General features: G+C 33.9%; 1 protein-coding gene across 5 annotated transcripts in view; it reads left to right on the plus strand.

The window, feature by feature from the left end:
* LOC114168485 (HEAT repeat-containing protein 6) overlaps positions 1 to 17180 on the plus strand; it is a 41328-nt gene that overhangs the window by 7157 nt on the left and 16991 nt on the right. For all 5 annotated transcript variants that reach the window (XR_003600684.1, XR_003600685.1, XR_003600686.1 and 2 more), the window contains exons 10-15: positions 3622 to 3775; positions 3916 to 4003; positions 9117 to 9219; positions 9300 to 9390; positions 10216 to 10313; positions 11964 to 12146. Coding sequence is in view for 2 of the 5 variants with exons in the window: in XM_028053323.1 (XP_027909124.1) it covers positions 3622 to 3775; positions 3916 to 4003; positions 9117 to 9219; positions 9300 to 9390; positions 10216 to 10313; positions 11964 to 12146 (717 nt within the window). In the remaining 3 variants the exon portion in view is untranslated. The remainder of the gene's footprint in view (positions 1 to 3621; positions 3776 to 3915; positions 4004 to 9116; positions 9220 to 9299; positions 9391 to 10215; positions 10314 to 11963; positions 12147 to 17180) is intronic.

Consider the following 17180-nt stretch of genomic DNA (forward strand, 5'->3'; position numbering starts at 1 on the left):
ACTCTTCAACATTTTGCCAGCTTAGCTGCTAGTTACACTCTTGTCCCCTCTAATTTCACTTAGGTTCACCAAAGTTTATATAAATGACAACATTCCAATGATCAATACGAGGAGTCTGCACTATTACACTTTTGCCCCCTTTATTTTCACTTAGGTTCACCAAAGTTTATATAAATGACAACATTCCAATGATCAATATAAGGAGTCTGCACGAATTGACTCACACCAACTGCGAAAGGCAAATGCAGTCTAGGAATAGTAAGATTAATAAGTTTTCTAACCAATTTTCTATATCTTTCTAGATCAGAGAAAAATTCACCTTGATTTGCAATTACTTTTTGATTTGGATTCATACGACTATCTACTAGTTTATAGTCAATCGTACTTGTCTCTTTTAGAATATCTAAAGCATATTTCCTTTTGAGAAATTACAATAACTTTTTGTTAAGTTACTATAATGCCCAAACAATATGGCACTTTCAAGATCCTTGGTTTGATGATGATTGCATAAGTTCTCCTATAGTGGAGAGATTCTGGTTTGTGTAATTATTATATCAAAATTTTCAAGGGAGACCACAAAGAGAACAACATAATTTACAAACAAAACTAGATTCCACCAAAGCGACAAACCCAGGGGTTGCTCTATGTAGACTTTTTTCTTTAGATCAACTTACAGAAAAACATTTCTAATATCCAATTGATAACGTGACTAATGACGAATGACTGCCATGGCAAGAAAAAGACATACCATAGTCATTTATGTTACTGGAGAGGAAGTATCACCATAATTGAGTCTATTCATGAGTGTATCCTTTGACCATCTATTGAAGCTTTGAGACAATCAACTTCACTAGTGGTCCAACTTTTATGCTATAGACCTAATGATAATCAACTATCCTGATAGAAGAAAAAATAACTTCCATATACTATTGGTTTCAAGAACTTGCATTTTTGAAGTCATGGCTTGTCTCCATCTAGGATCGTCAAGTGCTTTTGTCACATTTTTAGGAATAGTAATTGAGGATGCAGAGGAAATAAAAGAAAAATAGGAAGGAGAGCACTGTTATCAAATGTTGGCTATGGCGGTGCCATGGCAGAAAACGGTCGCGATTTCCCAACCTGCCGCCACAATAAGGTGGTGGCGAAGCAGGTTTTCCGTGGCGGTCCGTGGCGGTCCATGGCAGCCACTTTTTGCATGGCAATTGGCGGTGGTGAAATGGTGATGGCGAAAATAGTGGAATGGATAGAGATAAGCAACTACAAGTGGAAGAGATAATGCAGAAGCGGCTGGGAGAACAGATTGCAGTGCAAAAACCCTAATTGCATCTTTCAATGTTTTGTTTTCTGAGTGTTTAATGCATAAGCTTTAAAATTGGGCAGGCCCATTATAACATTATTTAATCTAAACCTACAACCCCTCTCTTATTCTTTTACCTCTTATTGTCACCTCTCTTATTCTGTTACCTTAATGGTGCAGTAAAATATTATTAACCTAAACTCATACACTCAATCTCTCTTCTATTTTGCCTTTGCCCAATGTTTTGTGTTTTTTGAATGTTCAATGCATAAGCTTAAAAATTGGGCTAGACCCATTATAACATTATTTAACTTAAACCTACAACCCTCCTCTTATTCTTTTACCTCTTACTTCCACCTCTCTTATTCTTTTACCTTACTCCTTCAGTAAAGTATTATTAACCTTTAGTCATTATATCATTTCTTTTGCATTAAAATTATGTGGTAGTATTATATTGTTTTTTACCGTAATATTTCCACCATAACATGTTATAGTTTCCTTTATAACTTTATAAAGGTTTTTTGGGTCGCCGATATTGTGTTATCCGATATCGATAACAATTGGAAGGAGACAAATTGAGAGAGAGAATTGTATATAGGATGTGGATTATGAGTTAAAGGAGTATGTTTTCGATAAAATGGCTAACATGAGTCATCATTATTGGGTGCTGTGGTATTGGGTGATGATTGAGTAGGACTAGCCATTTGGTTCGTGCATTGATCGATAGTAAAAGGTGGACTAGTCATTTGGATAGGGTGGATTCCATACGAAATTTAGGGTGATAGGAGCAGGAGGAACAAAAGACTTAATTATTAACATAGGCAGAATATCTTAGAGAAAAAAAGTATCCTTTTATAGGAGGGAAAATGGAGTTGTTTAAACAAAAGTTATACTAGCAAACATAAAGTATCTCTTGGTTTTATGAGAGTAACATGTGGGAATCGGTCTAAACTCGAAGACATATCATTAAAAGTATACACAACCAAAACCATGAGGATAATTATACAAGGGGTTTCTTTGGAAATAGAATGGATTAAGAAACTTTATTGTAAAGTGAGGAAGTTGGTAGTTTGTTAATAAGAAAACAAGTAGTTAGGATAACATCACCCTATATTTGCACTAACCAATAAAGTGCGATCAATTTCATACATCTACTATGTCGTTTTGATAAGGTGTGTGAAGGCAGGTAGACTGATGTAAAATGCTGTAAGCCTAATGGTGTATAGAAATGAGAGGTAAAATATTCTTTGGCATTATCACTTCATAAAATTTTGATTACTTTGCCAAATTAATTTTGGATTTCATTAACGAAAGATATAATGATAGACAAAAGCTCACGATAGTCTTTCAATTTATTTTATATATTTATTACAATACCATTTGAGTGGATTGTCTCGGCTAATTATTTTATAGCAATATAATTAAAGTATTCACCTATTTTACGTAATATTATTATAGAGATTGTAGATGAAAATTAGTGTCAAGCTGCATAATTTGATAAGCAAACAAATTAAACATTCAAACTATGCAAACATTATTGAACAACATTATCATATTGTTGACCTACATAATTATAAGTAGTAAATAATTGTAATAAGAAATTTATATAAAATGGTATAAAGCTAATAAAAGGTTGTTGTTGGGGGGTTGCGGATCAACCCACCTTCAACCTGGCTTGAACTCGTTTAATTTGCAGGTTAAGTGAGCCGATCCAATTTGACCTACATTTAAAAAAGCTAAATTTTTTCTAACCCAATTTGGTTCGAACCCTTGGTGAGCCGGGTGGCTCACGGCCTAAAGCCCATTTTGACATCTCTAATCAATATCTAGTAAAGGGAAATATTTCTTAAGATTTTTTCCTATCAAATCATATCATATATCCCTGATTAATGTAATCTAATCATATCTCTAACATATATCTAATAATTAGAATGGTATGGCTACTTCAACAAGAGTGCCAAGAAAGTTGGATTTGGATTGAACTATCCTAGCATTGATATTGGATGAGAATTTTACCTCTATCTTTTGCTTGAATTCTAGTATGATACTAGAATTCCCTTCTCCATTCATCATATGGTAGCTATTCCAGTATTTTGGCATTCATTCAATTTTATTCTAACAAACTTTCTTTTGACATGTTTTATGTAGTATGCAGTTTTGTTCTTTTTTCAATTTCCATATGCATGTCCTTCGTATGCATGCAACTAATTAGTTTTACCCTTTACATAATACTCAACTATCCCCTTCACCTCCCATGAACAAGGGTTGTGGTTTTATTGTGTTCTTGATTTCTTGGCTAAGAAAAGGTTGTTTGTGTTACTCAGGCACGTATGGCATCTGCAACCACGCTAGTAACCATGATGGATGGCCTGTCTTCGATTTTCCTACAAGTAGCTGAATATAAGGAGTCTAACAAATTTGGATCTTTTATGGCACTCTCAAGCTCCCTCGGCAAGATTTTACTTGAACTTCATAGAGGTATCTATAACATTAGTATCTGAATAGATTGTGGCCTAAAGGCATATATTATGTGCTTTTGATTTTTTTCTTGTCTCTTCATTATTTATTTTCATATTTTGCTTAATTTTGCAGTTTTTGTCTCTTTTGCAATGATGTAGGTCTTCTTTACCTAATAGAGCATGAAGCTCATACTAAATTGTTGGCTTTGTTATTCAGGATTATCAAGCTTTTGATATCATCTACACCGTATGTTTCTTTGCTTATTCTATTTTTCAATTTAGTTATAATTGAAATGGTACATTTTTCCTTTGTTTCTTTTACTCTTATAAATATGTATAATATTTGTTGAATATATAGAAAATAGGATTTAAGATTAATCTCCCTTGTGTATAAACCACACATAGGGTATTTATAATAGAGGTACAACTAATAAGAGTAACTAAAAATAAATAGAAAATAGAGGATATTGTTTGATATTGTGATTAATAATATCTAACAATATCTTAACAATATCAAACAATATCTAACACTCCTCTCAAGCTGGAGCATACAAAGTGTATGTGCCAAGCTTGTTACAAATATAATCAATTCTAGACCTCTGTAAAGACTTAGTAAAAATATTTGCTAAGTGATCACTTGAGTTAACAAACTCAGTTTTGATGTCTCCCTACATAATCTTTTCCCGAATGAAATGACAGTTAATTTCAATGTGTTTGGTCCTCTCATGAAAGACAAGATTAGATCTAATATGAAGAGCAGCCTGATTGTCACACAAGTGTCATTGTGAGAAGTTAGGTCACAAGATTGACAAGTGTTATGCATTACATGATATCAGAGCTATCGTTTAACAAAGGAAAAAAGAAAGCCTATCCTAGCAAGATTTTTTGGACATTTTTTTTCCACCCGCTATCGGGCCGCTAACGGACCACCAATTAATTTCTAGTCCCATGCATGAGATGTATATACCTCAGCGTGAGGGGTGTGTGTTGGAAGTCCCACATCGACTAGAGATAAGACAATTTTGTAGTATATAAGTGATGTGCAAACCTCACCTTACAAGCCAATTTTGTGGGGTTGAGTTAGGCTTAAAGTCCACATCCAAACAATATTCTTTTTGGTTTTGGTTATTGGTTCTCTTATAATTTCATGATCAGAGCCATAAAAGATCTTGTTAGATAATTGTAAAGGGGGACTTGAGATAGAAGTATGGAAAAAATGCTTAAGAGTGTATTTCATCTCTTAGCTCATACATCCATATATAGGAGTTCCTCTATCAAATATCTAGAAAAGCAATGATTAATCCTACCATATAGATAGATAGGAAAGCATGCATAAGTTAACTTGTACAATTGTAACACCTGCTTTAGCTTGAGCAAGTAGTTTGTATGTACTGCTTTAGCTTTAACATATAAACTGAATTGATGGTCATCTCCACGACTCGAACAAAATCAATTTCTTCTACTATTAATTTTCGGTTTCTGTCCATTGGATTTTCCGCACATCTACAGTCAATTTTACTTCTTTCTTCTAGGATTTCTAAGGCATATCTTTTGAAGATTTAAAATACCTTCATTTGATTGAGTTTGTCAATAATTCGAAAGTATTTAAGATCATTGGTTTGAAAGTGATTGCATATTTTAGTGGTGTCATTACCTTTGATGATTATATCATCAACATATACAATTAAGTATATAAATCAAATGATCAACTTAACTATGTTTTAGCCCAAAAGTTTGTACTTGAATTTTCCAAACGAGGACCAGCACAATTTATACACTAACCCACAAGAAACATAGGAGGTAATTTCATGTAGATTTTCTTCTCTAGATCTTCGTGAAGAAATACATTCTTGATATCCAACTGGTAGAGAGGCCAATGGCAAATAGTGGCCATGACAAAGAAATGTCTAATAGTGGTAATCTCGGTTACACGGGGAAATGTCACCATAGTAGTTGAGACCATATATCTAGTTGTACCCTTTGACAATTGGTCTTGCTTTACGGTGAGTTTGGATTTGATGATTTACTATTTGCAGAGACAAGCAAAGAAAGTGCGAAAATGAAGCAAAAAGTGGATGATAAACTTTCTCATGAAACAAGAAGATTTGCTATGGAAGTATATAAAATAATCATAAATCTTCTCTTTGTCGAACCATTTATATGTAAACAATAATAAAATATTTATTAACATAATCGATCGTATGAGTTTATGTTATCGTTTATATTAATAAATATTTTATCGTTAATTACTTTTTAAATTATAAATGGGTAACTTTTAATAATTATAGTGACACATTTTTATGAGTAAATAGTCGGTTCAGTAAAACAAGTATTGACATGTTTCGTTTTTAGTACAATAAGAGAAAAAAGTTACAGCCTTAGTACAAATATTCTATTTCCATGAATTTAGTTTGAACTCTGTAAAGTAGTTAAATATATGTTTGGTCTTTAGTAATTGTCACGTGAGTTTATTAAAGGAAACATTAATATTAATATGCAGTTATCCTTGACGGAACATTAAGGATTTTAAATTTACAAAGCAAAAAACGAAGGACAATAATAGTGATATTATTTTTGGAGACGAGAATGTTAGGAAAATACATTTGAGAGCTCTTGTAGATAACTTGTCTAATATAGGGAAGATGTCATGAACAAAACATATACACTAAAAAGCATGGGGAGACACATGAAACATGTTCATTGGAAAATAGGATAGAAAGCAAATGTTATTGTCAGAGGGAGGAAGAGGAACTCCTGTTTATGTGGAAGCAAGCTATAAGAACGGCACCTCAGTGGTGAATTGACACATTTGCTTCAAGGAATAAGGTACAAGTTGTCTCAACAAAGTGTCTATCTTTTTTCTTTGCTTTACCATTTTGCAAAGGTGTATGAGAACATATGGATTATTGTAAAATGCCATGTGCGCTTAAAAGAGTAGAGAAGCTAAATGAAAAGTTCCTTTGGCATTATCACTCCTAAAATTGCTGATAACTTGGCTAAACTGATTTTTGTGTTTCATTGAGAAAAGGCCAATAAAGACAATTTTTCAGATCAATCTTTTCGTTTAGTAAACCCTAGTACAATGAGAATATTAAGCAATAAATGTAACAATTTCAAAACTAAAAAAGGTGACTTGGCTTGGCCCCAATTTTCAAAATGAATTATACAAAAGGGAAAGTTACATCTTGCAACAAGTCTCCATGCAAAGGAGGATCGAACTTGTTTGCTTAGTTGACATGTTTCACACTATAACCCTAGTTGATGTGTGTCTGATAAGTGTAGATGCCTTAAGTGGCGGTGCAAAATTTTGGAGGAGAGGATGCAAAACAGGACATAAAAGATTTGGTTTGAAGACAATAGAGTCCTTTAGCTTCTTTTCTCTTGCCAATCAATTGACGTGTACCTTGCTCCTACATATAACAGAAGAATTGGAATGAAAGATTAATGAACAATTTAATCACATAGTTAATTGAGTTAGAGAAATAAGGTTTAAAGGACAAGTGAGGACAAGAAGAAAAATATTTCGAGTGATGGAGGAAGCAAAGGAGACTTGACCAACTCCATGGGAAGCAACTTTGGACCCATTGATTAAAGTAATAAAATGAGGAACTCTAGGAGAAGAGTTCCTAGAAATTGAGTGGTCAGGGACAGATGACATTACAAATCAAATACAGAGACGACATGAGTAAAAGAGGATCTTTCAATGTGTTTGGATCCAAACTCCAATCAGTGGGAAAGGCCGGAAAGGAGGGTGGAATGGGGAGAAGAGAGGCCGGTAAGAGCAATAGAGGCAACATGACATCATTTTGGTGCATGCACGCACCTAGGTTAGTCGCACAAAGATGTGCTAGCAGCTTGTCTAGAGGAAGGTACCTAGGTGACCAATGGTTTTATTTGTTGCTTTGAGAGGTGCTTCATATCTGGTATCGGAAAACATATTCAGGTCTATCATTCGATTGCTGATGATGATGATGACTATAGGTTTTGCATCACTTGATGAGACTAACAAAACTAGGTGCTCAATGGAGAGAACGATGGTGGCCTGTGGCAGGCATTTGTGAACTCATCTGGCAGTGACAAAGCGAGATTGACCCTCTCTGATACCAAATGATGATAGGTTCGCTGAACTTTGTATTTTCACTTAGGAAGGATTGCATTTCTCTTCAGTTTCAATAGAGATGAGATGAGAGATAGAGAGATTAGTAGAAATAAGGGAGAAATATTGTGGAAAAGTAGTTGTGAGACCCATTAACTACTTCATTCTCCCTTCCCAGTTCTTTCCTAGAAAACACATCAAATCGAATTCATTGCCTTTATTTCCTTTCTGTCTCCTATCAAACAAGCTGTAAGGGTGAATTTGAGGAGGCTACAAAGTTGGGCATCAATCTTATTCCTTGAGTTCTGTTCTTTTTTCTTCCTTTATACTCTCTAGTTCATATTCTTCTAGTTTTTTTATTTAATGTTTTCATTTCTGATTTTAACATAATCTTTCATTTTTTACTAGATTATTACATTCGTAATTGCTCATAGATTGATGGCCGTTTTCTATAAGCTGTGGCTTATTTAGCTATCATAAATTTCTTTAAGGTTTAGTTCTGTTTTGAGTATTCATATGTGTAGTATAATAATTGTTCAGTTTGAAATAATATAAAATTGAAGGTAGTGATGGCCCAGCTTCCTTTTGTGCATGTTTAGAGTTGGTTTCCACACGATATTTAAGATTAATATATAGTTTGTATAAAACACAGTCCTTCTTGTCCTAAGTTGTAGTGTAAAGTTAAGAAAATGTGGGAAGGAATTATTTATAACGAGGATACATTTTTTAATAGCTGCTTTTGGTGTTATTTTTTAGTTAGACTATTTTCTCGTTGAAATAAACATTTTTTTCATTATATTTGATTAAATTTCTAATTGGGAGCCACACAAGTTCTTTACATAAAAATAATATTGTAATCTAGTATAATTACTTTGCTCAGAAGTAACCAAAGGAAATGTTAAATTGTTCATAAGTGGACATAGTTCTCTCACTAACAAATCTTTCTATTTCTCCACAAAATCCTTTCAAAGCCATTCTTAGAAAATCACCTATTTTCTCAAGTGCTTTTAAAATTGTATTATTTTTGTATAATAGGAATGGAGATACACAGGTGAGAGTATTTGTGTTTCTTCTAGATAGAATAAAACAATTAATTAAAGATAATGATATTTATCAATTTAACTGTAGGCTAAATATTTAATTGCATAAATTGCACTAACACCATTTATGCTTCTTGATTCTTTAATGCATATTAGGTGTTATATTTCCTTCTCTGTTTCTGAATGTAAAGTAGGTATGTCTACTGAAATCATTGTTTTGACAGATATTCAAGAATGCCGCCAAATTTGTTGCCTATTGCTGTTACATCTATTAGGACAAGGATTGAAGAAGGATTTTGGTTGAAAAGTGAACGAAGTGGTCTGCTGGTTAGTTGTCCGATTAATTGTCTAAAGTTTTGTTTGTCCTTCTCTAACAATGACAGTATAACATTGAATTTTGATGGCAGGCAGCTGCTATTGGTTGCTTGACGTTAGCATTGGCTACCTCGCCATCTTCTGCTCAATTAAGGAGTATGCTCTGTGACGAGGTTTCTTCAGGTGACTTCTGCTACTATTGATAATAAAAGCACACGTATAAGTTATTACTTAAAATTAATGAAAGTCTAAAACTTTAACATCTATTTTTTCAAAGTTCATGGTTCTAAACGCAGATTTTATTTTATCTACATTCACTCAATAGTACTAACAAATATTTAATTACAAAATCTCTAAGAAAAAAAATAATGCAATGGTAAGATTAAACTTATTGTTATTATTATTTGTATTTACTTAATTATTTTCTTGCTGACCTAAAGCTATCTTTTAGTTGAATAAGCTTTTAATTAGGCCCTGGTCGGAGATACTTAGTAAGTTGCCCCTGTAACTTTTTTTCTTATGTCTGATAAGTTCTTGTCTGAGTTGCTTCACTAGTGAGAACAAAAGCAATCATCATATATCTTAATCTAATTCCCTTGGGATTGCTTGTCCATTTCGATTAAGTTAAAACTTGAATTGCATTCCTGACTAACAGTGCCGGACCTGCATTTACTTTCACAAGTAAATTCTCATTGTGTGCCAAATTAAGTTAGACTAAAGATGATTAATCCTACTTAGTCATCAGAAGGCCCGAAAAAGGATGTTATCATTGTCTAACAAAAATAATATTTTATTTTGTGCCAAGTGTATGGTTTAGAGTCTAGAGTTGGTAGAATCTTAGGGAGTCGAATCTGTTTGGGACAATCAGTCACTAACTGATTGGCATGATTGATTTATGTGGATTGATATTTTGGCACTAGACATTACTGGTTGAATTGTGCATATTTGGTTGTCAGGCTACTGTTTGTTGGTTTGGCCTTATGTTTGCATTTGTTGGCTTTCCTTCAGGTCATATTGAGACTCAAAAGAAGTCTGGTGTTCTTTCTACCTTATTTGAATATTCGATGCAATCAAGTTGCCCAACCATTTGCCTTGAAGCCCTTCAGGTAATCTTTTTGGTGTAGATTGGTTACTTGTTTATTCAGTTGCACCTACAAATGGGGATGATGGTGTATATGACTTTTGGAATATAATTTTTGATGATCCTTTCATTGGCATTTCAACTCTGCTGACATCCCAAAACATGCCAATCATATGTCATCATATGAAAAATTTATTAGAAAGAAGGAAAAAAAGAATAAGAAAACATAGGGGGCTGAACCAAACCCATGTAGAAAAATACAATGCAAACTTCCTATCATAGGAAGTTGAAACCTATTATGAAACAAATCAAGAACAATTTTTGATGAGATAATCATTTATAGTGAATCTTATTATCTAAACCCAGAGAGGCTAATTTATCAGCACAATGGTTACCCTCCTTTAAATTTTGAGTATACTTAAACTCCATTTCATTACATATCTCCAAGCACTTTTTCCATCTTCCTCTAAGCTACCAAAGAACATCTTTAATATCCAAGTACGCCTTGCATAACATAGAGGAATTAGTTTCTAAAAAGCCTCCTATATCCAGCCACCTAACAATGTAACGTTCAATGGCCAAAAGCCACCATTATCTTAGCCTATAAAGACTTCTGCACTCCCAAGAAGATTAGAAACTTCGGATATATTCACCCCTATTACATCTAAACAGCCCAACACAAGTGGCATTACCTGGACACCCACAAGCTGCCCCAATCTGTGTTCACTTTATCCAACCTATATTTGGAAATTGCCAAAGAACTTGTGTAGTAGTTGTTCCTCTCCCCAGCCTAGTATTGATGTCAAAGAATTTCAGAACCAACAAGTTCTTTTTGTTGTACAGTATTGTTCATAGAAATGTTTACGTATCACTTGATTGATATATTTGTCAGTTAAGACTATAGTGGATGTATGTTATTGCTATATGGTCATTGATAAACTTCTTTGTAATGCGATAGTCAATCTTTGTGCTTTGTCTTGCCGAACTAGATTGTAATTTGAACAATATTAATGATAGATTTATTATCATAAAGAAGATTGATAGGAGATGCATATTTTAAAATTGTGAGGAACCTTCATCTCTACTATAGCTTTCAAAATCCCTTGAGCTAGAGCCTCAAATTTCAATGAGACTTGGCTTCACAGCTACTTTGTTTCTTATTGATCTAGGTCCCGAGTTTCCACCCATGAACATTTAAATTCTGAAGTGGATTTTTGTGTTTATGATGCACTATGCATTGTTTACGTCATTGTATTCTTTTGCTCTTTCTTGTTTTTGATGGATAACCATTGAGCTAAGCTTACGTTCAAATACTTTTGATTGAGGAGAACAATATTTGGATAAGCTACAATGCAATATTGTAATTATTACAAGTGTGCTATTGGAAGATTCTAGAGAAATTTTTGCAATCGTTACATTACGGATAGAGTTCCCTATATATGGCTTATGTAATAAAATCTTTAGTGCAAAATGAAGATTAAGGGAAGTATTGGTGTTAACTCGAATATGCTTGATTCTGAAAGATAAATGGTACTGGAAGATCATTCGTATCTTGCCTTCGATATTTTATCATGGAAAGTTAAATAGACATTTTAATTTCTATTGATGTTTACATAATAATTTGGTGCATGTATCTATGCTAGTTTATTGATGTATTCAGATTAACTTTCTACAGGGACTGAAAGCTGCATTCCACAATTATCCTAACATAGTGACTGCTTGCTGGGAACAAGTTTCTGCTATTGTGTATCACCTCATTAGCACTGTGTGTGTTGAAACTCCTTCCAGGCAATCAAGTGAACATGTTGGTAGCCCTACTACATTTATATATGAAAAAGTTACCATCGCTGCAATTAAGGTAGCAACTTTGCTTTTTTATTTCTTTTTTTCTTTCTGAACTAGTCTTAATCTCATTTCTTTTAGATTAATTGGTGTTTGAATCAGTAGTCAATTCGAGTTTGAAAATGCATGTGTTGAATGCATTGAAGTTAATTGGTATGTTTGCTTTCCTTTCTACCATAAAGGATGTAGGCTTTGTTTGAATAAGTTTCTCCATAAACACTTCTTTGAAAAGAAATTAAAAAAATTTAATGAAGTTTTTTATGCGGTACAAGTAGCTTATGCATAAACTAACTTGTAGAAGCACTCTTATGTAACTTATCCAAGTTTAGACTTTTTACTTATGCATAAACTGTTTTTTGTTTATTGAGAAACATATTTCACCTTTTTCTTATTTTATTCTTGTAGAAGGGCTTATGGAGAAATTTGAACAAACAAACCTTATGTTCTTTCTATGGTCTGTTATATTTTTTCTGTTGGTCTGTTTGATTTACCTAAAAATAATGGATTAGACAACATTAAAAGTGCTTAGGGAACAACACAAAACAAGGGATAAAGTGTTGACCGAAAAACTTCACCTAGTTGACCTACGAATAACCCTTTTGGGGTTGCACATGGGGAAATAAAAAATTCCAATCTACTCCTTCACTCTCCTAAATATTGTCAATAGATGTAGACCGACTTAGTAAGATGCAGCTGACCTTTTTAAACAATGTCATCTAATTTGGCTATGTCTTGTGGAATTTTACATGCTGGGCTAATTGGGTATCAAGGTTGTCACACTTCAAAGTTTGCGTAAACTCGTGGAAGATTAGTAAACTTGAATTGTAAGCTCGAATTGTAAACTCGTGACACAATGATGTTTATAAAAAAATTAAAATATTTATAAATAATATAATAATTTAATATGATATGATGTTTATATGTTTTTACTAAAATATTACTATTATTATTATTATTATTTTATCATATTGTATATTTTAATTATTTTTTACATGTTTCTGATATTACTTTTATAATGATTTTAGCTAATTATACGATATATTTGAGTTTTATAAAAAACTAAAGGTTATTGGACTAATCCAAATGGAATTAATGAAATAAGAAAACCTAAACTCTAGGCATGAATGAAATAAGAAAACCTAAAACTCATTAGAAAACCTATTGCAGTAGGTAGAAAATGAAATAGTTTTAAAGAGTGTCTCAACTTCTACCGCTGATCCTAAAATTTAAAATTCCATTAGAGAAAGGAAATGGGAGTAGTGATCGGAATAGTAATGACCACAATGAGTAGAACAATGACGACCACCCACGAACACGACTGCAAAAGAGACCACCAACGACAATGCGGTGACAACTAGCAACTTGTGACCACAACGAACATGAAGACGAACCCAAACATGAGTAGAAACTGGGTTGTTTTGGATTTAAAGAAAATACCCTTTGGACTCGCCAACTCGGTTGTAGACTAACGAGTTCAACAGTTTGAGAAATAACAATACCATCTTTGTCTGATTGTACCACCTCAATATCCAAGAAATATTTGAGTTTTCCAAGATCTTTGGTTTGAAATTGATCACAAAGATGTTGTTTCATCTGAGAGATGCCATGGTTATCACTGCTAGTATAAATGATGTTATCAACATACACTATGAAGTAGACACATCCAGCACTTGAGTGACGATAAAAAATTGAATGATCTGTCTCACACCGAGTCATACCAAATTGTTGAACAACATTGCTAAATTTTCCAAACTAGGCCCTTGGAGACTGTTTTAGGCCATATAAAGATTTGTGAAGACATATCAATGCAGAAGATGCCCTCTGAGCAAAAACCCAGGAGGTTGCTCCATATAAATCTTTTATTGCAAAACAACATTGAGGAATGTGTTTCTAATGTCCAGTTGATAAAGAGGCCACTTTTGAAGAGCCGCCATGACAATAAATAAATGAACAAAAGCCATCTTCACCATTGGAGAAAAAGTATCACCATAATCCAACCCGAAGATTTAGGTGTAACCTTTGGCCACAAGACGTGCTTTGAGACGATCAATAGTACCATTAGGTCCAACTTTAATAGCAAAAATCCACCTGCAACGAACAACAGATTTCCCAAACGGTAAGTGGACAAGCTCCCAAGTTCCACCATTATGAAAAGTACTCTATTCATCGAGCATGGCATGACGCCAACTAGGATGGGCTAAGGCATCACGAACACATTTTGGAATGGTTACAGAAGAAATAGACGAAAGACAAACATAAAAAGGTGAAGACAATCTATGGTAACTTAAAGAAATATAATGAGATGGATTACGTGTAGAATGGGTACCTTTTCTGAGGGCGATTGGAAGGTCACTCGGTGGAAGGGGGAGACTCAGGTGTTGGATCCGGAGGAGACACAGTAGTTGGCACTTGAGGTGAGTCACTCGTTGGTTGTTGAGGATGATGGCGGCGACTATAAACTTGAAGAGGTGGTGGAACAAAAACTGACTGCATACAAGGCACTCGTGGAACATCACAAATCATAGGAATATTGACAGAACTAGGAAAATCGATGGTAAAGGAAGACTTATATCCTTTTATAGACTCGGTGGAAGATGGAGACTTAGTGGAATGAGAAGAACTTTTATAGTAAAAGGAAGACTCATTGAAGGTGACATGTGCACAAAAAAAATAGCGGTTAAGAGAAGGAGAAAAACACTTGTATTCTTTTTGGGATCGCGTAAACCCTAAAAAAACACATTTGTCTGATTGAGGAGACAATTTATCAAGCCCAGGATTAAAATTGTGCACAAAACATGCAGACCCGAAAACCTTGAGAGGTAAGGGATGAAGAGGTTCACGAGGAAATAAAATGGAATGAGGTATTTTATTATTTAAAATCGAAGAAGGCATGCGATTAATAAGATAACAGGTAGTAAGAACAACATTGTCCCAAAAAGAATGAGGAACCTCACCATGAATTAAAAGAGTGTGAGCAATTTCAATAAGATATCTATTTTTCCGTTCAGCCACCCCATTTTCTTGAGGTGTATATGCATAAGAAGTTTGATGCAGAATGCCACGCGAAGCCATAAATTGTTTAAAAAAATTGGAAAGATATTCACGACCATTAATGTGTTTGGTCATTTCATGGAAGATAGGATTAGAACTAATACGGAAAGCAACCTGATTGTCACATATAAGTATCATTTGAGTGACATTCCAAATTGCAACTTTTTTCGTAATTATTTAAGTTAAACAAGTTTGCAAGTGGCTGAGGCCACAACTCTATATTCTGCTTTTGCACTAGATCTTGTCACAACATTTATTTTTTTGCTCTTCCAAGGGATCAAGTTACCTTCAATGAAAACAGAATATCCTTAAGTAGATCTTTTATTACAAGGAGATCCTGCCATGTCAGCATTTGAATAACAAACAACTTTAGTATGGTTATGTGGACCATATGGCAAATCTTTTCTAGAAGATCCTTTATTGTACTAACCATACTAATTGCTAAGGAAATGTCAGGACAACTAAAACTAAGATGACTCAATTTTCCAATTAATCTTCTGTACTTCTGAGGATATGAGAAAGACTTGCCCTGTTTAGGTAGGAGTTTGGTATTGGGATCCATGGGTGTGTCAACAGATTTTCAATTCATTAACCTAGTTTCCTCCAAAATATTCAAAGCACACTTCCTTTGACATATAACAATACCATTTTGGGATTCTACTACCTCAATCCCCAAGAAATATTTGAGTTTGTCAAGATCTTTGGTCTTTGAGTTCGAGTTTCATAAGCAAGGAGAAAAGCCTCCATTTTGATAGTGGGAGGAGTTTCAAGTTTACTTTCAATCATTGAAATGATAGCAACATAATCAGGTGGAAGACCTTCAAGAATAGCATCAACATATTTAGCAGGTTGAATTGGATAACCAATGCCAACTAGTTCATCAACAATAGATTTGATGTGTGTTAGGTAGTCATGGATGGCCTTGTTGTCAAGAGACTGATTGTGAAGATTAGTATAGAGTTGACTGGCACGAGGTTTCATTTTGGTATAAAAATATTCAAGAATACTCCCAAACATGATAGGAGTGAATGGCACCAATAACAAAAGATAAAATACCCTCAGAAGGGTAGATTGCAACCAGGCAAGCAAAATTTAGTCCTGGACTTCCCATTCTTCATTAGCAGGATTAACTATTCTAGATGCACGATCATCTTCAATATGAAAATTAGGAGGAATGACGGGAATAACAACAAACTGATGGAGTTTATGAGGCTTGACGAGGAATTACTTGCTTTCGGTGAAGATAATTAGAGTCGTCCAGTTTTTCAACAATAGATGTTGGAAAAATCTAAGAGGGAGATAGAACTAGGATTGGCCATGGTGGGATCATCAACTAGCTTGTGATGGCATAGTAAAGTTTGAATGATCAAAATAATTAGTCGTGTGATTGTGTAAATGTTTTATCTTTATATTAGTTGTAAGAAGAATCATACATAACGCAATTGTGCCAGGTCGAACTTATAGAAAAGAAAAGTTACATGGTAGTAATGAGCAATTAGGGAAGCTATATGATAGAACAATTAAAACAATCAAAGAAACAATAAACATATAACATTCATATATGGAGACAACATATCAATCGAGAAGACTTCCCCTAAGCAACAAAACCTAGAAGTTGCTCCATATAAATTTCTTCCACTAAATCTTCATTAATAAAAGCATTTTGACATTCAATTGGCAACAAGTTCATTGTTGAAGAACAACCCTGGCTATAAATAAGCGAGTAGAAGTTATCTTTGCAACTAGAGAAAAAGTATCACCATAATCCAAACAAAAAATTTGTGTGTAACCTTTGGCCATAAGATGAGTTTTGAGACGATCAATAGTACCATCAGGACCAACTATGATAGCAAAGACCCACCTACAACCAATAATGGATTTCCTAGATGGTAATGGAACGAGCTCCCAAGTTCCACTATTCTATAGAGCATTGATATCATCAAGCATTGTAATTAACATAGTAGAAATATCTATCCGTGTTAATGGTATCTATCCTCTG

Source organism: Vigna unguiculata, chromosome 11 (genome assembly GCF_004118075.2).
Source record: "Vigna unguiculata cultivar IT97K-499-35 chromosome 11, ASM411807v1, whole genome shotgun sequence".
Classification (NCBI taxonomy): domain Eukaryota; kingdom Viridiplantae; phylum Streptophyta; class Magnoliopsida; order Fabales; family Fabaceae; genus Vigna; species Vigna unguiculata.